Here is a 23,704-nt window from a genome sequence, read left to right as displayed (position 1 = left end):
TGTTTGGGTAGGGGGTTACGGGGAGCCAGTGGAGCTCGGAGAGAGCTCAGGTGATGTGTGAGTGTTTGGGTAGGTGGTTACGGGGAGCCAGTGGAGCTGGGAGAGAGCTCAGGTGATATGTGAGTGTTTGGGTAGGGGGTTACAGGGAGCCAGTGGAGCTGGGAGAGAGCTCAGGTGATGTGTGAGTGTTTGGGTAGGGGGTTACAGGGAGCCAGTGGAGCTGGGAGAGAGCTCAGGTGATGTGTGAGTGTTTGGGTAGGGGGTTACAGGGAGCCAGTGGAGCCGAGAGAGAGCTCAGGTGATGTGTGAGTGTTTGGGTAGGGGGCTACGGGGAGCCAGTGGAGCCGGGAGAGACCTCAGGTGATGTGTGAGTGTGTGGGTAGGGGGTTACGGGGAGCCAGTGGAGCTTGGAGAGAGCTCAGGTGATGTGTGAGTGTTTGGGTAGGGGGTTACAGGGAGCCAGTGGAGCTGGGAGAGAGCTCAGGTGATGTGTGAGTGTTTGGGTAGGGGGTTACAGGGAGCCAGTGGAGCCGAGAGAGAGCTCAGGTGATGTGTGAGTGTTTGGGTAGGGGGCTACGGGGAGCCAGTGGAGCCGGGAGAGACCTCAGGTGATGTGTGAGTGTGTGGGTAGGGGGTTACGGGGAGCCAGTGGAGCTTGGAGAGAGCTCAGGTGATGTATGAGTTTTTGGGTAGGGGGTTACAGGGAGCCAGTGGAGCTGGGAGAGAGCTCAGGTGATGTGTGAGTGTTTGGGTAGGGGGTTACAGGGAGCCAGTGGAGCTTGGAGAGAGCTCAGGTGATGTGTGAGTGTTTGGGTAGGGGGTTACGGGGAACCAGTGGAGCTTGGAGAGAGCTCAGGTGATGTATGAGTTTTTGGGTAGGGGGTTACAGGGAGCCAGTGGAGCTGGGAGAGAGCTCAGGTGATGTGTGAGTGTTTGGGTAGGGGGTTACGGGGAGCCAGTGGAGCCGAGAGAGAGCTCAGGTGATGTGTGAGTGTTTGGGTAGGGGGCTACGGGGAGCCAGTGGAGCCGGGAGAGACCTCAGGTGATGTGTGAGTGTTTGGGTAGGGGGTTACGGGGAGCCAGTGGAGCCGGGAGAGAGCTCAGTTGATGTGTGAGTGTTTGGGTAGGGGGTTACGGGGAGCCAGTGGAGCTGGGAGAGAGCTCAGGTGATATGTGAGTGTTTGGGTAGGGGGTTACAGGGAGCCAGTAGAGCTGGGAGAGAGCTCAGGTGATGTGTGAGTGTTTGGGTAGGGGGTTACAGGGAGCCAGTGGAGCTTGGAGAGAGCTCAGGTGATGTGTGAGTGTTTGGGTAGGGGGTTACGGGGAACCAGTGGAGCTTGGAGAGAGCTCAGGTGATGTATGAGTTTTTGGGTAGGGGGTTACAGGGAGCCAGTGGAGCTGGGAGAGAGCTCAGGTGATGTGTGAGTGTTTGGGTAGGGGGTTACAGGGAGCCAGTGGAGCTTGGAGAGAGCTCAGGTGATGTGTGAGTGTTTGGGTAGGGGGTTACGGGGAACCAGTGGAGCTTGGAGAGAGCTCAGGTGATGTATGAGTTTTTGGGTAGGGGGTTACAGGGAGCCAGTGGAGCTGGGAGAGAGCTCAGGTGATGTGTGAGTGTTTGGGTAGGGGGTTACGGGGAGCCAGTGGAGCCGAGAGAGAGCTCAGGTGATGTGTGAGTGTTTGGGTAGGGGGCTACGGGGAGCCAGTGGAGCCGGGAGAGACCTCAGGTGATGTGTGAGTGTTTGGGTAGGGGGTTACGGGGAGCCAGTGGAGCCGGGAGAGAGCTCAGTTGATGTGTGAGTGTTTGGGTAGGGGGTTACGGGGAGCCAGTGGAGCTGGGAGAGAGCTCAGGTGATATGTGAGTGTTTGGGTAGGGGGTTACAGGGAGCCAGTAGAGCTGGGAGAGAGCTCAGGTGATGTGTGAGTGTTTGGGTAGGGGGTTACGGGGAGCCAGTGGAGCTGGAAGAGAGCTCAGGTGATGTGTGAGTGTTTGGGTAGGGGGTTACAGGGAGCCAGTGGAGCTCGGAGAGAGCTCAGGTGATGTGTGAGTGTTTGGGTAGGTGGTTAAGGGGAGCCAGTGGAGCTGGGAGAGAGCTCAGGTGATATGTGAGTGTTTGGGTAGGGGGTTACGGGGAGCCAGTGGAGCTGGGAGAGAGCTCAGGTGATGTATGATTGTTTGGGTAGGGGGTTACGGGGAGCCAATGGAGCTGGGAGAGAACTCAGGTGATGTGTGAGTGTTTGGGTAGTTGGTTACGGGGAGCCAGTGGAGCTGGGAGAGAGCTCCGGTGATGTGTGAGTGTTTGGGTAGGGGGTTGCAGGGAGCCAGTGGAGCTGGGAGAGAGCTCAGGTGATGTGTGAGTGTTTGGGTAGGGGGTTACAGCGAGCCAGTGCATCTGGGAGAGAGCTCAGGTGATGTGTGAGTGTTTGGGTAGGGGGTTACAGGGAGCCAATGGAGCTGGGAGAGAGCTCAGGTGAAGTGAGAGCGTTTGGGTGGGGAGTTACGGGGAGCCAGTGGAGCTGGGAGAGAGCTCAGGTGATGTGCGAGTGTTTGGGTAGGGAGTTACAGGGAGCCAGTGGTGCTGGGAGAGAGCTCAGGTGATGTGTCAGTGTTTGGTGGTAGTTACAAGGGAGCCAGTGGAGCTGGGAGAGAGCTCAGATGATGTGTGAGTGTTTGGGTAGGGGGTTACAGGGAGCCAGTGGAGTTGGGGTAGAGCTCAGGTGATGTGTGAGTGTTTGGGTAGGGGGTTATGGGGAGCCAGTGGAGCTGGGAGAGAGCTCAGATGATGTGTGAGTGTTTGGGTAGGGGGTTACAGGGAGCCAGTGGAGCTGGGAGAGAACTCAGGTGATGTGTGAGTGTTTGGGTAGGGGTTTAGGGGGAGCCAGTGGAGCTGGGAGAGAGCTCAGGTGATGTGTGAGTGTTTGGGTAGGGGGTTACAGGGAGCCAGTGGAGCTGGGAGAGAGCCCAGGTGATGTGTCAGTGTTTGGGTAGGGATTTAGGGGGAGCTAGTGGAGCTGGGAGAGAGCTCAGGTGATGTGTGAGTGTTTGGGTAGGGGGTTACAGGGAGCCAGTGGAGCTGGGAGAGAGCTCAGGTGATGTGTCAGTGTTTGGGTAGGGGTTTAGGAGGAGCCAGTGGAGCTGGGAGAGAGCTCCGTTGATGTGTCAGTGTTTGGGTAGGGGGTTACGGGGAGCCAGTGGAGCTGGGAGAGAGCTCAGATGATGTGTGAGTATTTGGGTAGGGTTTACGGGGAGCCAGTGGAGCTGGGAGAGAGCTCAGGTGATGTGTCAGTGTTTGGGTAGGGGTTTAGGAGGAGCCAGTGGAGCTGGGAGAGAGCTCCGTTGATGTGTCAGTGTTTGGGTAGGGGGTTACGGGGAGCCAGTGGAGCTGGGAGAGAGCTCAGATGATGTGTGAGTGTTTGGGTAGGGTTTACGGGGAGCCAGTGGAGCTGGGAGAGAGCTCAAGTGATATGTGAGTCTTTGGGTAGGGGGTTACGGGGAGCCAGTGGAGTTGGGGTAGAGCTCAGGTGATGTGTGAGTGTTTGGGTAGGGGGTTATGGGGAGCCAGTGGAGCTGGGAGAGAGCTCAGATGATGTGTGAGTGTTTCGGTAGGGGGTTACGGGGAGCCAGTGGAGCTGGGAGAGAACTCAGGTGATGTATGAGTGTTTGGGTAGTTGGATACGGGGAGCCAGTGGAGCTGGGAGAGAGCTCAGGTGATGTGTGAGTGTTTGGGTAGGGGGTTACAGGGAGCCAATGGAGCTGGGAGAGAGCTCAGGTGAAGTGAGAGCGTTTGGGTGGGGAGTTACTGGGAGCCAGTGGAGCTGAGAGGGAGCTCAGGTGATGTGCGAGTGTTTGGGTAGGGAGTTACAGGGAGCCAGTGGAGCTGGGAGAGAGCTCAGGTGATGTGTCAGTGTTTGGTGGTAGTTACAAGGGAGCCAGTGGAGCTGGGAGAGAGCTCAGATGATGTGTGAGTGTTTGGGTAGGGGGTTACGGGGAGCCAGTGGAGTTGGGGTAGAGCTCAGGTGATGTGTGAGTGTTTGGGTAGGGGGTTATGGGGAGCCAGTGGAGCTGGGAGAGAGCTCAGATGATGTGTGAGTGTTTGGGTAGGGGGTTACAGGGAGCCAGTGGAGCTGGGAGAGAACTCAGGTGATGTTTGAGTGTTTGGGTAGGGGTTTAGGGGGAGCCAGTGGAGCTGGGAGAGAGCTCAGGTGATGTGTGAGTGTTTGGGTAGGGGGTTACAGGGAGCCAGTGGAGCTGGGAGAGAGCCCAGGTGATGTGTCAGTGTTTGGGTAGGGATTTAGGGGGAGCTAGTGGAGCTGGGAGAGAGCTCAGGTGATGTGTGAGTGTTTGGGTAGGGGGTTACAGGGAGCCAGTGGAGCTGGGAGAGAGCTCAGGTGATGTGTGAGTGTTTGGGTAGGGGGTTACGGGGAGCCAGTGGAGCTGGGAGAGAGATCAGGTGATGTGTGAATGTTTGGGTAGGGCCTTACGGGGAGCCAGTGGATCTGGGAGAGAGCTCAGGTGATGTGTCAGTGTTTGGGTAGTGGTTTAGGAGGAGCCAGTGGAGCTGGGAGAGAGCTCCATTGATGTGTCAGTGTTTGGGTAGGGGGTTACGGGGAGCCAGTGGAGCTGGGAGAGAGCTCAGATGATGTGTGAGTGTTTGGGTAGGGTTTACGGGGAGCCAGTGGAGCTGGGAGAGAGCTCAAGTGATATGTGAGTCTTTGGGTAGGAGGTACGGGGAGCCAGTGGAGTTGGGGTAGAGCTCAGGTGATGTGTGAGTGTTTGGGTAGGGGGTTACGGGGAGCCAGTGGAGCTGGGAGAGAGCTCAGATGATGTGTGAGTGTTTGGGTAGGGGGTTACGGGGAGCCAGTGGAGCTGGGAGAGAGCTCCGGTGATGTGTGAGTGTTTGGGTAGGGGGTTGCAGGGAGCCAGTGGAGCTGGGAGAGAGCTCTGGTGATGTTTGAGTGTTTGGGTAGGTGGTTACGGGGAGCCAGTGGAGCTGGGAGAGAGGTCAGGTGATGTGTGAGTGTTTGGGTAGGGGGTTACAGCGAGCCAGTGCATCTGGGAGAGAGCTCAGGTGATGTGTGAGTGTTTGGGTAGGGGGTTACAGGGAGCCAATGGAGCTGGGAGAGAGCTCAGGTGAAGTGAGAGTGTTTGGGTGGGGGGTTATGGGGAGCCAGTGGAGCTGGGAGAGAGCTCAGGTGATGTGCGAGTGTTTGGGTAGGGAGTTACAGGGAGCCAGTGGAGCTGGGAGAGAGCTCAGGTGATGTGTCAGTGTTTGGGTGGGAGTTACAAGGGAGCCAGTGGAGCTGGGAGAGAGCTCAGATGATGTGTGAGTGTTTGGGTAGGGGGTTACGGGGAGCCAGTGGAGCTGGGAGAGAGCGCAGGTGATGTTTGAGTGTTTGGGTAGGGGGTTACAGGGAGCCAGTGGAGCTGGGTGAGAGAGCAGGTAATGTTTGAGTGTTTGGGTCGGAGCTTACAGGGAGCCAGTGGAGCTGGTAGAGAGCTCAGGTGATGTGTGAGTGTTTGGGGAGGGGGTAACGGGGAGCCAGTGGAGCTTGGAGAGAGCTCAGATGATGTGTGAGTGTTTGGGTAAGGTTTACGGGGAGCCAGTGGAGCTGGGAGAGAGCTCAGGTGATGTGTGAGTGTTTGGGTAGGGGTTTAGGGGGAGCCAGTGGAGCTGGGAGAGAGCTCAGGTGATGTGTGAGTGTTTGGGTAGGGGGTTACAGGGAGCCAGTGGAGCTGGGAGAGAGCCCAGGTGATGTGTCAGTGTTTGGGTAGGGATTTAGGGGGAGCTAGTGGAGCTGGGAGAGAGCTCAGGTGATGTGTGAGTGTTTGGGTAGGGGGTTACAGGGAGCCAGTGGAGCTGGGAGAGAGCTCAGGTGATGTGTGAGTGTTTGGGTAGGGGGTTACGGGGAGCTAGTGGAGCTGGGAGAGAGATCAGGTGATGTGTGAGTGTTTGGGTAGGGGCTTACGGGGAGCCAGTGGAGCTGGGAGAGAGCTCAGGTGATGTGTCAGTGTTTGGGTAGGGGTTTAGGAGGAGCCAGTGGAGCTGGGAGAGAGCTCCGTTGATGTGTCAGTGTTTGGGTAGGGGGTTAAGGGGAGCCAGTGGAGCTGGGAGAGAGCTCAGATGATGTGTGAGTGTTTGGGTAGGGTTTACGGGGAGCCAGTGGAGCTGGGAGAGAGCTCAAGTGATATGTGAGTCTTTGGGTAGGGGGTTACGGGGAGCCAGTGGAGTTGGGGTAGAGCTCAGCTGATGTGTGAGTGTTTGGGTAGGGGGTTACGGGGAGCCAGTGGAGCTGGGAGAGAGCTCAGATGATGTGTGAGTGTTTGGGTAGGGGGTTACAGGGAGCCAGTGGAGCTGGGAGAGAACTCAGGTGATGTGTGAGTGTTTGGGTAGGGGGTTACGGGGAGCCAGTGGAGCTGGGAGAGAGCTCAGGTGATGTGTGAGTGTTTGGGTAGGGGGTTACGGGGAGCCAGTTGAGCTGGGAGAGTGCTCAGGTGATGTGTGAGTGTTTGGGTAGGGGGTTACGGGGAGCCAGTGGAGCTGGGAGAGAGCTCAGGTGATGTGTCAGTGTTTGGTTAGGCATTTTGGGGGAGCCAGTGGAGCTGGGAGAGAGCTCAGGTGATGTGTGAGTGTTTGGGTAGGGGGTTACAGGGAGCCAGTGGAGCTGGGAGAGAACTCAGGTGATGTGTGAGTGTTTGGGTAGGGGGTTACGGGGAGCCAGTGGAGCTGGGAGAGAGCTCAGGTGATGTGTGAGTGTTTGGGTAGGGGGTTACGGGGAGCCAGTGGAGCTGGGAGAGAGCTCAGGTGATGTGTCAGTGTTTGGGGAGGCGTTTAGGGGGAGCCAGTGGAGCTGGGAGAGAGCTCAGATGATGTGTGAGTTTTTGGGTAGGTGGCGGATGAGTCTTGCTGCTGCGTTCTGTATGGCTTGTGGGGGAGGGGTGACAGAGTGCTATTGGGGAGCCCAGGGAGGGAGTCCATATCTATGTTGAATCAAATCCAGGCCACCCCCCATCCTGGATGTGAAGTGATGGCTTCATATTTCTTAACCCTTGGGAATAAGGTCAGCCAAATCAGGGGTGCTATACCCCGAAAATGGGATCCTGACTCTCTGTTCTGTGGACCACAACCAAATGGCCGTTAATGGGTATTGCTTTGACCTCTAAGGGCACACTCCTTTGGTAAGCACAGAATTCTCCCCTCAACAACGTATGCCATCGCTTCATCCTTCGGAGGTCGATAAATGAGCACCACACACTGTGGGTACCTGAGGGTTCGTAGCGCTATATAAATGCTAAATTATTATTATTATTATTATTAAGCATGAAAGGAGCCCTAATACTCAGGATATCAGGCCCCTGAATGCGCGCTTTCATTCTAACTTCAGGTTGAGAGGTGCCTGTACTTCTACCCGGGCCCAGCCTGGAACAGACGGGTGCAGACGCTGTCACAACCCGACTGCTCCTGGCCATGCCACATGCCCTATTGAGCGTGTGGGAGAATAGAGGTAAAAGAAATACTGTCCTAGTCTGGTGTGCCCCCCTTGGCCCCTAACCACAACATTCAACAAATGCAATATTAAATAAGCCTACAGTTATCGAGTAAAAAGAAATCATCTGGTGTCATCTCAGCGGCAAGGGGGGATGAGTGATTGGTGGCACCGGGGGATGAGTGACTGGTGGCACTGGGGGAATGAGTGACTGGTGGCACAGGGGGGATGAGTGACTGGTGGCACTGGGGAACGAGTGACCGGTGGCACTGGCGAATGAGTGACTGCTGGCACTGGTCAATGAGTGACTGGTGGCACTGGGGATTGAGTGACTGGTGGTATGGGGGACGAGTGACTGGTGTCAATGGGGAATGAGTGACTAATGGCACTGGCGAAAGAGTGACTGGTGGCACCGGGGATTGAGTGACTGCTGGCACTGGGCAACGAGTGATTGGTGGCACTGGGGAACGAAAGACTGGTGTCACTGGGGAGTGAGTGACTATTGGCACTGGCGAATGAGTGACTGGTGGGGCCAGGGATTGAGTGACCGATTGCACTGGGGAATGAGTGACTGGTGGCGCCAGGGATTGAGTGACCGATTGCACTGGGGAATGAGTGACTGGTGGCGCCAGGGATTGAGTGACCGATTGCACCGGGGAATGAGTGACTGCTGGCACTGGGCAACGAGTGACTGGTGGCACTGGGGAACGAGTGACTGGTGGCACCGGGGATTGAGTGACTGGTGGTATGGGGGACGAGTGACTGGTGTCAATGGGGAATGAGTGACTAATGGCACTGGGGAATGAGTGACTGGTGGCGCCAGGGATTGAGTGACCGATTGCACTGGGGAATGAGTGACTGGTGGCGCCAGGGATTGAGTGACCGATTGCACTTGGGAATGAGTGACTGGTGGCACTGGTCAATGAGTGATTGGTGGTACCGGGGGATGAGTGACTGGTGGCACTGGGGGAATGAGTGACTGGTGGCACAGGGGGGATGAGTGACTGGTGGCACTGGGGAACGAGAGACTGGTGTCACTGGGGAGTGAGTGACTATTGGCAGTAGCTGCAGCGACAGGAAATGGCGCCCCCCACCTTGTCAAAGCAGACGAGGTTCAGCTGTCCGCACATGTTGATCCGGTGGGGGCTGATGCTGAAAATGGACTTCTGGGTAAGTCTCCTCTTCGCATAGAGGATGCCCACGGTCAGAGCGGCCGGTATAATTGGACAAATGGCGGAGGTCAGAAGAACCAGCGACTCCACTATGATTCTCCAGGCGGAAACCTGGAAGACAAGAAAGAAAAATAAATGCATAAACCTGAGGAAACCCTGCGAAAGGCTAAGGTTGCACTGTGCTAGTGTGACAGCAAAGGATGTCATGGACTCCGAACACTGTTCCCACCTTGGACGTACGCCAACTGGTGGCCCTCAAGAGAGGGACCACGTTATGTTGCTTTGCCGCTGGTTATTGATTGTCCATAGTGCCCCTTCACCGCTCCTTTCCGGTGATAGGTTTAGTGCAATTATCAACAGCAAAGCACCTGACAATGTTCGTGTGGCTGCAGTCGTTCGGGCCCCACGCGCAGCCTTGCCATGTGGTGGTCACTTCCTTGTGCACCTTAGAATAATGAGTGAACGGGTGGAATTGTAGATGGCGAGTTCACCACAATAGTGCAAGGGCCCGATTCAGGGAATTTTTTGCACGGTTCAAAGTGACTTTGCACTGTCGACACAAACCCTGATTCATGGAACTGGGAAAAGTGTATTTGTGCAGTGCAAAGTCAGCGCAAAGTTCATTTAGTACTGCAAAAACGAAACCCCCATTTCTTTTTGAAGTCATAGAGCTCCCCCACCTCATGACATGTAGGCCTCCAGCCTAGAGGCTTCCTTGTCATGCCTGGGGGAGCCCTCAGACTTGAAAAAGAAATAGTTTATTTTTGTAGTTACTCTGCCTTCATGAAGAAATTATAACAGAAAGCATTTCTTAATGAAGGCAGAGTGACTAAAAATAATGTTTTATTTAGTCCAGCTTCCCCCCCCCCCCAGGACATGTGCCGGTTGGGCACCCTGCCAGATTGCCCTACCTTATTCTAAGCTGGTTATAAAGCAGTGTTTTGCCATATTCTTTGAATCTGTCTGGTTCTTTTGGTCTGATGTTATTGGTCATTCCATCTAGCACAGGAGGAGCTTCAAGGTGCTAAGAGCACAGTGCCTAATGCAAAGCAGTGCCTTTTTCTGCATTTCAGTCACAGGTATCATGACTAACATTTAAAAGGGGGCTTCCTCTCCTTTTGTATATGTTTGGGCATTTGGCAATGATGAAAACCCTATTGGCTAGGTAAAAATCTGTGAGGGGTCTTTCAGGTGGAAAGGCCCCACCCATCACTGTCAAATATCTAAACCATTTGCAAGGGAGAAGAGCACTCAGAAGAGGGCAAAGATCAAAGGGGTAATTGGCTACTGGTAGTCCTTTAACGACCTGCAATGACTGCAGTTTGTTGAAGGTCTGCCAGCACCCCTTTCTTGGGGGTGGCCAAAACTGTTAGAATTGGCTTACTGCCAGCCGTGTCGGACACCATCCCCCTAGCCACAGCCATGCCTGGCTGGCATCTTTAATCCAAGCCTGACTGCTGGCTGCAACAAGGACAGCAGCGCTGGAGATTCTGAGAGGCTGACCCTCTTTCACCTGGAGGGTTAGCCTCTGTGCAGGGCCCCATGAGCGCAAAGCCAAGTGCAGCTGCACCTGCCTAATGGTAGGCCTATATATCGCTATATAACAAGCAGGTTTCTTTTCTCTGCTTCTTTGGGCTAATGCCCACCTTGCCTTATGTATTTACAGTTACATGGACAGTCAGGGGCCTTTTGATACTATTTAAATCGGTGTGGGCATTTTTTGTGGAATGGGTTTCTGGCACGTGTGTGTGGGCATGTTGATAGGACAGAAATCTTCCTGAGCCATCCCTGGGAATTGGCTGTGAGTACACTCTGTGCTATCTATAGCTGTAGAATATGGCATTCGAACAATGTTCAGCTATAACAATTAGTAAAGCCTGCAGATTATCCAATGAGAACCCTTGAGGACAATTCTAAGGAAGTGGGGGATGGGTGAGCAAGCGTGCTGCGGGTTGTCAGCATACATTGGAGTTCCTGCTCTACTACAAATAGTTAATAACCAGAGAGGCATAAATAATATCTCCCTGAACCGCTGACCCTCATCTACCTGCCTTATCTTTGGGGGATGCCGCGACTTTCCTTCGCGCTCCAGTTTTCAGCCCTCACCGAGCGACCAAGAGGCCTTGACGCAGTGGCATTGAGTTTCAGATGCACCGCACTTCCTGTCAGCTACGTCGGATCGTGTCGGAGGCTCGATGCCGTCCTTTTCTTTATCGAGTTACGGCTTTCCCTCACAACACATTCAGCCATATACAAAAGCCTGTATCTACACGTGATGCAATCGACTGCAATCATTATTTTAAGCCCTTATTTGACAATTGACATTCATTAAAAGGTTGTGGTGCCCTTGGACTGCAGGTAAGCATATATGTTGCTTGCTGTTCCTGATACAAATAAGAATTATACCAGTAGCTTCTACAAAAGAGGCGGCTGAAGAATCCTGCATGTGGTCAATGTCAACACCACCTACTCTCATTATTGAAGCTGATTTAATTGAGACCTTATATTAATATTATTTTTCAATAAGTGGCATGAATATCAAGAAGTTAGTTTCAAACCTTGTTATAATTGTAGGTGAAGAGCCGTTTGACACTCTTCTGATCCTTATAATAATGTAGCATTTATATAGCGCTAGGAACCCTCAGGTATCTGAGCGCTGCTTATTATTACCCACGGTGTGTGGTGCTCATTTATCGACTTCGGAAGGATGAAAGGCTGATTTTGGCCCCACCGGGATTCGAACCTGCGTTAGCAAGCTCTGCACGGGTGTCAAAGCGAGCGCTCTACTCACTGTGCCACTTGACCGGCTTTTGTGGCCATAATCCATCTTTACAGTAGCGGCCACCCTAAAAAGACCAACAAGTGAATCCCCCCATAAGCCAAACAATCTTGGAATCAAATATGCAGACTATTCTAATGTAAATAAGAGTACTCAAGCCCTTTATGGAGACTACTAATACCAAGCTCCAACAATTAGGTGAAAGATGGATAAGCTTTGAGAACACAATTGAGGAAGTAGAGAGAAGGGTTAATGTGGCTGAAGACATTGCCACGAAGGTTACTCACATGGAACAATCCATACTGACCTTTCAGAAACAAAGTGAAGACTTGGAAAATAGAAGTCGTAGAGATAATCTACACATCTTCAGCTTTCCAGAAGGAGTTGAAGAGGATGATACAGCTCTTTTTCTTCAAAAAAACCCTTCCAAATATTTTGAATCTACAACCGTCCACGGCTCTGAATATTCAAAGGGCACCTAGGATTGGTCCTAAAAGGGCAGAGTCGTATAAGAAAAATGCACCAAGAATAATAATGTTGTTGCCTCTTGAATACACGCACCCCAATCGATTCTGCAGAAAGCAAAATGGAAGGAGCCTCTAATATGGACTGACCACAGAGTCTTTATCTCACACGATGTTTCTAAAATCACAGCTCAAGGGAGGAAAGAACTACTCTCATATCGTCCAGCGCTCAAGCTTTGAAATGCTCGATATGGCTTGATCCACCCATGCACTTTCAAGGCCACCCACCATTAATGGTAAGACTGTGTCATTCGAGGAGCCAGTTGATTTAAAAAAACTACATAAGACAGCAAAAGATGGAAACCATGGGCACAGGCAACACTAGCCACCCATGATTTTTCTTTCTTAACTACAGGTTTTTGCTTCACGATTTGCTTTAAAAGGTACTTCCTTTGAATAATCATACCTCTGGAACTGTCAATCTAGGAACACTTTGCAGCTGACTTTATCTCTGGTTGCTGCTCACTGTTTCAACCTTTGTAGGATGCGCTTACACCCCCTTATGGCATTTGGCATTGCTACTCTGAATTTGGAGCCTTTTATTTTTGGTCTATTTCAATTCCTCTTATGTGTTAGGTGGAAATATCTCGATTACAATGAAGTTATTAGTTCCTTCTTAACAACACCCTACTCTCAGATGTTGCAATGTTGTTGTTTTCTTCTATACCCATTTCTATCATTCTTTAACAACTCTTAGAACTCTACCTTCACTCTGAAATGTGCATGTTTCTGTATAAGCGGAAAACATTTTGACTCTGGTCAGGTGTTAAATGTTTATCATGTATTAATATTACTAGTATTACTCTTTCCTAAACTATGGCATTGAGATGTATGACATGGAATGTTAACTGTCTTAACAGCCCAATTAAGAGGCAAAGGGTACTTGCTCATTTCAACAGATTCAAACCATCTATTGCTTGCAGGAGATACATGTATCGTAACAGAAATCCATGAAATTGAAGAGGTTGTGGGCAGGCGAGATATTGGCCATTCGGGCAGATTGTTAACTTAATGGAGTGGCTATCCTAATTAAGAAGGGTACTAAATAGCAGATCGTACATAAAGACACAGATAATAGTGGGAGATGGGATTTAGCTAATTTATTCATTAATTTTCAGGTCTTTTCAATTCTAAATATTTATGGGCTCACCAACCCTGATCCCAAGTTTTGAATTGAAATGAAACAGATGATCCTTCAAGCAGATCTTCCGGATATAGTTTGTGGGGGCTTTAACAATATTATTGGCCCCTTTTTAGATAGAGAACCCCCTTGCCAATTCAAACACAGTAAATCACACACTGAATTCACAAATTGCTTAGCAGCAATTGCCGTTGTTGACTCATGGAGATTTGCTTATCCAACTGATCTAGATTTCACCTTTCACTCCTCGCCACATAACTTGTTATAACGCCTTGATTATATATGTGTTACCAAATCCTTAGTATGTGCAATAATTGACTCCACTATTGAATGATCACTAATATCAGATCACTCTCCTGTAATTACTAATATTGAACTGGGATGTGCTAACTGTCACATAAGTCAATGCAGATTCAACAACTCACTTCTTCAGGATGGCAATGTCCAGAAATCCTTTCTCGAATTTCAACACTTCTTTTTTCAGATTTATAATGATGAAGACACCTCTACTGCCATTGGGATGCCTGTAATGCTGCTCTAAGGGGACACATTATTTCATACATAGCCAAAAGAAAGAGGCCAGGAAAGACTTAGAGGTTTTATATAGTGAATCACGAGCTCTGGAGAGAGGGTTTAATGCTGCAGAAAATGATGCCCTGCTCAAACATATTCCAACCCTCTGTTTCTCTATTAACAGAGAATACACGGAGCAGGCACGCGCGTGCTTCTAAAATTCAAATCCAAAATATATCAATCATCCAATAAAGCAGGCAAAGCTCTGGCCTCGTATCTCAAAATTAAAAAGCAAAGATCCAGGATTTCTGCAATCAAAAATGTTTCAGGCAAAACAGTAACCTCCAATGCGGACATCCTGAGTTTATTTACAAAATTCTATGAGAATCTGTATTCTTCTGATCATACTGATACTAATCTTAACTTCAATGAATTTTTCGATCGCTTGAAACACAACCATCCTATTAATATTGACCTAAGTAGCCTTGATGTTCCCATTCATATGAACAAAATCAACTAGGGCTATTTAAAGATCTTAAAAAAGGTAAAGCCCCGGGACCAGACTGGTTTTCTACAGATTTTTTGCACATTTATCTTGTGCCATCTTTCCTAAAATGGAATCACTCTACAACTTCTTCTCTAAACTTGATAAGCCACTAGGTTCCTTTGCAGAGGCTCTATTGATCCTGTTGCCCAAAGAAAAGAAAGATAATGAATTACCCACGATTTATAGACCAATCTAGTTCATTCATTCAGACTGTAAGATCTTTGAAAAGATTGTGGCCAATAGAATATAATCCTTTATATGCAAAGTAATTAATCCAAATCAAGTAGGATTTCTCAAAGGCAAAATTATATCAGGAAAATTTCAGACTTTTCATGAACCTATTGCACTATATACATAAGAAAAATCATCCCAAAACCTTATATGGCAATTGCACTAGATGTGGAAAAAGCCTTTGACCGCCTTGAATGGGATTTCTTTTTATTTCACGCCCTTAAATGGCATTGGGGATGGTTATATTAGGTAAGCGGTTATACTCAGAGCCAAAACCCTCCATTTTGATTAATAATCAATGTTCACCTAGAGTCCCCCTCCATAGAAGTACCTCACAAGGATGCCCCCGTCACCTATTTTATTTTTACTTGCCCTTGAACCACTTTTGGAATTGATATGTACAAATAGAGACATTGTTGGAATTTGATGTGGAGGGTCTGAATTTAAACTGGCTGCGTATGTGGATGACATATTGATTTTCCTGGACAACCCGACCACAACACTTCCACACTTACTAGACACGATTAATCCTTTTTCTCTGTTTTCACGGTATAGGTTGAACAAGGATAAATCAGAATTGTTTCCCCTTAACACCTACTATGTTAAAGAAGGTCTTGCCCCCTTTGGTCTCAGTTGGAATCCTGTTTCTATTGACTACCTATGTATCTCAATGGCCTCCTCTCTGCCTCAAAAATTACAGTCAAAACTAACTGGATTTGTAACCACACGGTCTCCTTTATACCTATCCTGGTGTGGAAGATTAGGGCCATCAAAATTAAGTTTACACCTGTGATTCTGTATTATTTACAAATGCTTCACTTTCCTTTGCCAACCTCTTTTTTCAAGTCTATCGACAAGATTCGTATAGATTTCCTATTGGGTTCTAAGAAAAAGAAAATAATTGCTGCTAGCAAATTGAGATACCCATATGTCAATGGTGGTGTTAATTTCCCTAATTTTAAAAATGATCATAGAGCTTTTATTCTCAAACAAGCCAAAAACTGGTTCTCCGTTAATGATGACCCTACCACTTGGCTGTCTAGTGAAGATTTCTTGTTTCACCATTTGGTTTTAAAGATAGAATATATCTTTTCAATGGGTCCAAGTTGGGATTTTCCAAAACAGTATGTCTAACTAGTTCTTATTTGAAGGACTTTCTATTCCATCAGATGAATAAACCAGCTAGTGCCCTCTCACCCTTTATCTGGTGTAATACGCATATAACCATAAACGAGAGGCTTATCTTCTGCAAAGTATGGATTACAAAGGAATTAAATGTATCGATCAAATAATTGTGGAAGGTGATATCCTCTCTGCAGAAGAATTTTAAAATAAATTCTCATTGCTAGCATTCCCTCTTAGTCAATACCTTCATTTAATTAATGTGTGCCTGGATTCCAGCAGTAGGCAAGACCCCCAGCAATTACTTGTAGACACTCTGAGAATGTGTATCATAGATTTCCCAGAGGAAATCAAAGCATCCGATATCTACAAAGTCATAAGGTCTAAAAGAACTCCTAATAACCTATGGTTATCTGAACTACAATGGGACGAAGACTGTGGAATACACTTTGGTGATGAATTGTGGTCAATCATTTGGCCCTAGACTAAAACTATATCTACATTGGCAAATTTTACCCAACGCTTTACTTTTTTATGCGTAGAATATTTATCACTCCTAAGAAGCTTTTCCAATCTAAATTGGCATATAATGATCTATGCTGGTCATTTCATCTCACTTCTGGGACCTTAGTCATATGTTTATGGAATGTCCCTTGGTGAACACGTTTTGGAACCATGTTTGAGCTTCCCTTTAACAAATCTTTAAGATCTGTATCCCCTTGAATTTGACCAACATCCTACATGGAAGTCTGGCCTTCAATGATGGCACGATTAGGTCATCCATTGTTATATTTGACTGTTTATACTTCTAGAAATACGCTTGATTACATTGATTACATCAATTTGGAAAGATGGTACCAAAATCTCTATAAAAGGCTGGTGGTATAAGATATGCGATGTTCATAGAATGGAGAAATGTATTGCCAATTCACCCTCACTCACAGACATGATAAAAGATGGCATCTTTTTGTTGATTACTTAAATACAAATGTTTAATTTACATGACAGCTATATTGTTAGTCTAGTTTATGACTGCATTGCTATTATCCTTTATCCTGTTACTCATCTGATTGTTGTTGAATACATTTTGTTTTTCTCTCCCATTTTTGTACCCTTCCTATTATCCCCCTTTTTCTCTTTATTGGTCAATCTGAGTCACTCGCTCACATGAAAAATTATCCCATACTGTTTATATCCTAGTTTCTACATCATAAAATATCTACAAAGTTAACGAATTTCATGCTGTATTTGTTCTTAATTGTTATACTACAAATTGTATTTTATGAGCCTAAAGCTGTGTTATATAATTCATGGCTCACACAAACTCAGATTGTAACTGTGTATTCTTACACTTAATAAATACAAACATTTAAACTTAAAAAAACACACAAAAAAGGAATGCAAGTGGGAATAAGCTTACCCCCCTAGGCACGTAAATGATGATCGTGTAGATAATTCCAATCAAAGCCAGGAAGGCGAGGAACATGAAAAAGCGTCCCACGTCCCGGTGCAGCTTGAAGTTCACTGGCTTGGGGTATAGGATGGACCGCACCATGTCACCTTTCGTGGTGTTGAAGCCTAAGGGTGACAAGGAAAATAGACACCAAACTTTTTCAGCTTCATATATTTTCATCAAGTTCGAGGATTGACAGGATAACAGGCCTATCGTGTACGACTGTCTCAGTGCGTTCATGAAGTTCTGGCGATCGTCGCTATCGCTGGTCCTGCTGCCTATAGTCATCCTTTTCAAGACCAGGGTGAACTGTTATCATCTTACCCACCCAAATGCCATTTCCAGGTTTTTCCCGCGAATCCAAATGTCTCACCCTTTCTCTGTTTTTTTTAGCTCCACTTGTAATGGGTTCATATCAAAATATGTTTGTGAAAAAAGTCTTACTCTACAGTGCCGACCAAATGGGACTGGTTTTTACCATTTTGTGTTTTGGGATCTTTTTCTGTTATCCCTCAGCTGGAGGGGATGTATCGTCTGCTTTCCCTGCCCTTCCTAACCCTCTGCCAACCACAGTTACCTGGTTTAAGAACGGCAAGGCTGAGGAGAGGCTACCCTTCTAATGTCCTGGCCACTGAAGAGGAGTGGCAGCACTCCACTTCCGAGCGTCCACTATCGTCAAGGGTGCCATTCTGAGTTGAGCTTGACCCAATACATTCCAGCAGCTAGACTCTTACCTTGGACCCATGCTAGTTGGCCTCCTTGACCGGTGGCCCAATCTCCTGCTGGGCCGTGCGACAATGGACTCCCCTCTCCTCTGGCCCTGTGGTCTCCTACGTGCCAGCAACATCTCCTGTCCGTCACTTTCCATCGGTGTGACTGTGCACTCTGATCCATAGTGGCCCCTGGCTACTTTAGACTGGTATCAGATCATCTCAGCTAACTGCACTTCTATCTCATGTATTCCTCTTGCTCCAACCCCAGCTGATGGCCCCCAGGCACCTCATCACTCTAACCCTCTTCCATCCGGCCCACTTTGCACCTCGCACCTGTGGTGTCTTTGCTCAGTCCACTCAAATACCACGTTTACTCTTCCCTGTTCTTGCTCCCATCCCATTTCTATTCTAGCACCTGTCTCAAAGGATCCCCAAAAAGAATCTCTTATTCTGACCTAATGTACCCCACCCTCGACTCCCTCTTGGCGTCTCTTCCCCCCCACTGTGTTCCTACATCCTGCCTTCGGCGGTCACATATGGTCTCCACGAGTGTCCGGTCCCCATGGGATCAGAATCCCTGCTCATGGCTCTTTCTATGACCAGGAGTTCTACTCATGATGCAGCCACTCTTAATGCCATGTATGCTGATGCTGCTACCTTCCCCCACTCTACCTGACTCGACAGCCAGGCTGGTGCACTTGCCCAGTTAATCCAAGCTCTGTCCACTCACTCCTACCACTGTTACCCTGATCCACAGGCCTCCTGGTCCAAGAAACCTCCCCATGAAACCTTTACTCCCTCCTTTATCCCCACTGAGGTCCATAGACTAAATTGCTTTAAACTTCCTCTAATCGCTCCTGCCAATTCCCTGATCTCTGATCGCTCCCTGTCCTCCCTCATAAGCAACAATGCAACTCCCATGGCAACTTTCTTGACCTGATCTTCTTTTCACAACCCCCCCACCCACCACCGTCACCTTTTCTGTCCATGGATCCGTGTCTCTGTGACCACAGCCTTCTTCACTTTAATGTTGCTGTACCCGCGCCCCCTCGCTTCTACGTTGGGCCCTTCTTTCTAAACCAGACTGATACGATGGCAAGCTGTCTAGGTGATGTGAAGTCCTCTCTCCTTACTCTCTCAATACCTTTCACCTCATCTATCGACCATGCTTTCTCTAAATTCAAACTGGCCCTCGCCTCTCCCTTCGAACAACTTTACAGCCACCAGCTCTCTCTCAACCTTGACTTTACGCAGAAATCTACCAACTCAAGACGAACATGGACTTCCATCTGGGATGCTAGCGTAAAGACATAGCCCATTTTCCATATCATTCTACACATCTGACCTACCAGCTCTCTCTGCTACCCTAGGCAAAGTGTGTCATGCCAGTGAGGCACACATTGAACTGGCTTATCCCCTTCCTATGTCCTGCCACGTCATGCCAGTCAGGCACCTCTTGAGCTGGTCTTTCCCCTTTCTCTGTCATGCCAGTCAGGCACCTCTTGAGCTGGCCTTTCCCCTTTTCTATGTCATGCCAGTCAGGCATCTCTTGAGCTGGCCTTTCCCCATTCTATGTTCGGCCATGTCATGCCAGTCAGTCACCTATTGAACTGGCCTTTCCCCTTTCTATATCCTGGCAAGTCTTGCCAGTCACTCACCTCTTGAGATGGATTTTCCCCTTTCTCTGTCATGCCAGTCACTCACCTCTTGAGCTGGGTGTTCCCCTTTCTATGTCATGCCAGTCACTCACCTCTTGAGCTGGCTTTTCCCCTTTCTATGTCATGCCAGTCACTCACCTATTGAGCTGCTGTTCCCCTTTCTATGTCATGCCAGCCACTCACCTCTTGAGCTGCTGTTCCCCTTTCTATGTCATGACAGTCACTCACCTATTGAGCTGCAGTTCCCCTTTCTATGTCATGCCAGTCACTCACCCCTTGAGCTGGCTGTTCCCCTTTCTATGTCATGCCAGTCACTCACCTCTTGAGCTGGCTGTTCCCGTTTCTATGTCATGCCAGTCACTCACCTCTTCAGCTGGCCTTCCCTTTTCTACGTGATGCCAGTCACTCACCTCTTGAGCTGGCTGTTCCCCTTTCTATGTCATGCCAGTTACTCACCTCTTGAGCTGGCTTTTCCCCTTTCTATGTCATACCAGTCACTCACCTCTTGAGCTGGCCTTCCCCTTTTTTATGTCATGCCAGTTACCTCTTCAGCTGCCCTTCCATTTTCTATGTGATGGCAGTCACTCACCTCTTGAGCTGGCTGTTCCCCTTTCTATGTCATACCAGTTACTCGACTCTTGAGCTGCTGTTCCCCTTTCTATGTCATGCCAGTCAGTCACCCCTTTAGCTGGCCTTCCCCTTTCTCTGTCATGCCAGTCAGTCACCTCTTGAGCTGAATGTTCCTTTTTCTATGTCATGCCAGTCACTCACCTCTTGAGCTGGCCTTCCCCTTTTTATGTCATGCCAGTTACCTCTTCAGCTGGCCTTCCCTTTTCTAAGTAATGCCAGTCACTCACCTCTTCAGTTGGCCTTCCCTTTTCTATGTCATGCCAGTCACTCACCTCTTGAGCTGCTTTTCCCCTTTCTATGTCATGCCAGTCAGTCACCTCTTGAGCTGGCCTTCCCCTTCCTATGTGATGGCAGTCACTCACCTCTTGAGCTGGCCTTCCCCTTTTTATGTCATGCCAGTTACCTCTTCAGCTGGCCTTCCCTTTTCTATGTCATGCCAGTCACTCACCTCTTCAGATGGCCTTCCCTTTTCTACGTGATGCCAGTCACTCACCTCTTGAGCTGGCTGTTCCCCTTTCTAAGTCATACCAGTTACTCACTTCTTGAGCTGATGTTCCTCTTTCTATGTCATGCCAGTCACTCACCTCTTGATCTGCCTGTTCCCCTTTCTATGTCATGCCAGTCACTCACCTCTTGACCTGGCATTTTCCCTTTCTATGTCATGCCAGTCACTCACATCTTGAGCTGGCCTTCCCCTTTCTATGTCATGCCAGTCACTCACCTCTTCAGCTGGCCTTCCCCTTTTTATTTCATGCCAGTTACCTCTTCAGCTGGCCTTCCCTTTTCTATATGATGCCAGTCACTCACCTCTTGAGCTGGCTTTTCCATTTTCTATGTGATGCCAGTCACTCACCTCTTGAGCTGGCCTTCCCTTTTTTATTTCATGCCAGTTACCTCTTCAGCTGGCCTTCCCATTTCTATGTGATGCCAGTCACTCACCTCTTCAGCTGGCCTTCCCTTTTCTATGTCATGCCAGTCACTCACCTCTTCAGCTGGCCTTCCCATTTCTATGTCATGCCAGTCACTCACCTCTTCAGCTGGCCTTCCCATTTCTATGTGATGCCAGTCACTCACCTCTTCAGCTGGCCTTCCCTTTTCTATGTGATGCCAGTCAGTCACCTTTTGAGCTGGCTGTTCCCCTTTCTATGTCATGCCAGTTTCTCACCTCTTGACCTGGCCTTCCATCTTTTAAACCCAACGCGTGTCTGCAGTCTTAAAGTCTCTATCCCCCCACCCCGCCGGAAGTCTTGCGATTTCTTTTTGTAGTGGGCAGTGAAGTGTCTGCGGGTTGTAGGAGTGCCAGAAGGGCAAACATTGGCTGCACACTCACCTGTCCTCAGCACGACAGCCCTGGCTGGACCCTGGCCCGTGGACTCGGTCTGTATCACGTGGGTCCCGCAGAACAGGATGTGCCTTTTATAATCTTCCCCACTGAACTCTCTCCAGGGCATGGAGTTGTCCGCGTGCGGCAGCTGCGTCTTGGTCACGGGGATGCATTCACCTTAATAGAAGTGTGGTGGAGAGGGCATTATCAGGTGTTAATTTAACATGGGGCATTATCAGTAAAGAAGAGGAATAGGAATAATGTACACTGTTGATAGTCCAACAGCATCAGTAAAGCATCGACCCTCACTCAATGGCCTCAAGATCTGCACAAGTCGGCGGGGCAGTGGCATCGCTAGAGGGGCACTGGGGGGGCCAGCCCCCCCCCTGTGAAACCCTGTGCCCCCCCTTGTGCCCCCCTACCTAAGACGAGCAGTGACCATGTTCTCCCCCTACTTTTGTCTGTGCCCCCTTACCTTTATCTTTGGCCCCCTCTGTGCCCCTCCTAAATGTTATTCCTGGCGACGCCACTGGGACTGAACCTTTCTGCTGCTGTGTCCTTTGGCACTGAACATAGTATTCAAGATTAAAGCCATATATGTGTGCATTCCCGCAGGGTGTCCATAGCAACGTGTGGGGGATTGCACCCCCCCCTCACTCTGACTGCATGGAGCCCATGGCTGCTTCATTGCCATTCAAATGCAGAATGGGGGCTCTCGGTTCTTTCTTAGGAATCAGGGCTCCAGCTGTGCTTCAACACAAGACGGAATGCTCCTCCATCGATTGCTGACATGCCTGTCACCTGCGGATCCCATTCACAGTAAAGTCATTTGCCAAACCCATTGAATGCATGCATGCTAACCTGATCCCATTGAGTGCATGGCCGCATATTCACTGCATTGTATGGCTGGTCCCCTACTGATACCACTTATTTTATGGTCATCTAGGAACCCTACTGATTGCATGGGTCAGAGTTAGACGCGCTCAGGGCTGCAGTGCACAGCAGCACACACTGTCTGAGCCTTACACATGGGTCAGGCTGCAGTCCTCGCCAGTGCAGTGTGGGTCAGACTTAGCAAGTGGGTCAGGGCTGCTGTCCCCACTAGCGCAGTCTGGGGCAGCCTCACAACTGGGTCTGGGTCTGGCTGGAATCACTGGCGCAATCTGGGTCAGACTTTGAACTAGGCCCATTCAACCTGTCAAAGCTGAACAACAGCCTGAGACTGTCTGGGCATTTTAGGAAGACACGAATACACTTCTGCAGAAAGTGCCCTGGGATAAATGGAGGCTGTTACCTGTGAGCATGCCCTCGTTCAGCACACAGCTCCCACTGATGAGGATGGCATCGCACGACAAGAAGAAGTTCTTTCCCGTCAGGACAATGATGTCTCCTGGGACCAGGAGCCGGGACTCCACTTGAGTGCAACCTATTCAGGATTTGAAATACACAATATTACAGAAGCTGTAGCACATTGACTAAGTATTTATCGTCACCCTGACATAAAAATAATAGCGTTCTTCTGCTTTACCCTCCGTTTATGCTACCATGATTAGCGAGGTTTCCAATATTTTCTGCCAGTCAACCCTAATAATGTGATGGGAATGACATCTTGTGTGGGGCTCACTGTTCTGGACCAACAGAAAATGGGAGGAAGCAGGGTGCATTGTGTAGGATGATGAGCAATGAACGCAGTGTGAACCACCCCCATTCTTCTCCTGAACTGTCACCTCCATTTGCTGGGCCACAGTAACACTCCTGTCATCCCGTGCGTCCTGCAGGAATGTCCTCCTCACACGAAGGAAGCATTGTCCATGTGCGGGGAGATGACGAGGATACAGATGTGCTCTGCGGCAGGTGTTAGGGGTCTGGCAGACCTGGTAAGGAACCAGAGGACCAGGCTGCAGTTCCTACAACTGACTTCCTGTTCTATGTTGTGCAAACACAATAAAGCATTGCCCTGGTGCTGAAAGACATGGATCACTCGTTTTAGTAGGGGCATGAACCTTTCCAAGAAAGTAAAATATTCTGAGGGACAAAATGGTTCATATTCTCAGAAAAAGAAGCTATTTTCCTGAAAAGAAATAATTTCATTGCACTGTTTATTTCCAATGCTCATTTCTAGCATACATTGTTGTCATAGTAAGTACTTTATAGTTTTCTTTGCTCTGAAAGCCTAGACCAGCCCCCTGCTTTGTTTCATGCTGCACTCCAAGGAAGGAGACAAATAGCAGCTTGGCCTTTCGTATAAAATCAAACAGCATTTTGGGAACATAAGAATGACCACAGATCTGTGTATTTGACAATTACTTTTGTGATATAAGTGCTCTGTTCTTACTTTACTATTCTGCACGCTGGACTGGGCGTTCATCTAATTATTCCCAACACTCACCCTAACATTAAAGTGCTTCTAAGCAT

General features: G+C 49.0%; 1 protein-coding gene across 1 annotated transcript in view; it reads right to left on the bottom strand.

Annotated features, from left to right (window-relative positions):
- The window catches only part of LOC138492787 (probable cation-transporting ATPase 13A4), a 302,290-nt gene that overhangs the window by 202,222 nt on the left and 76,364 nt on the right, over positions 1-23,704 (bottom strand). Inside the window, exons 10-13 of the mRNA XM_069620146.1 lie at positions 22,584-22,715; positions 21,296-21,466; positions 16,932-17,089; positions 8,577-8,765 (exon numbers count right to left, since the gene is read on the bottom strand). Coding sequence (XP_069476247.1) covers positions 8,577-8,765; positions 16,932-17,089; positions 21,296-21,466; positions 22,584-22,715 — 650 coding nt within the window. The remainder of the gene's footprint in view (positions 1-8,576; positions 8,766-16,931; positions 17,090-21,295; positions 21,467-22,583; positions 22,716-23,704) is intronic.

This window comes from Ambystoma mexicanum, chromosome 10 (genome assembly GCF_040938575.1).
Source record: "Ambystoma mexicanum isolate Mex_15411 chromosome 10, UKY_AmexF1_1, whole genome shotgun sequence".
Lineage (NCBI taxonomy): Eukaryota > Metazoa > Chordata > Amphibia > Caudata > Ambystomatidae > Ambystoma > Ambystoma mexicanum.
Note: the sequence above shows the minus strand (reverse complement) of the source record. Positions and strands in the feature narration are given on the sequence as shown.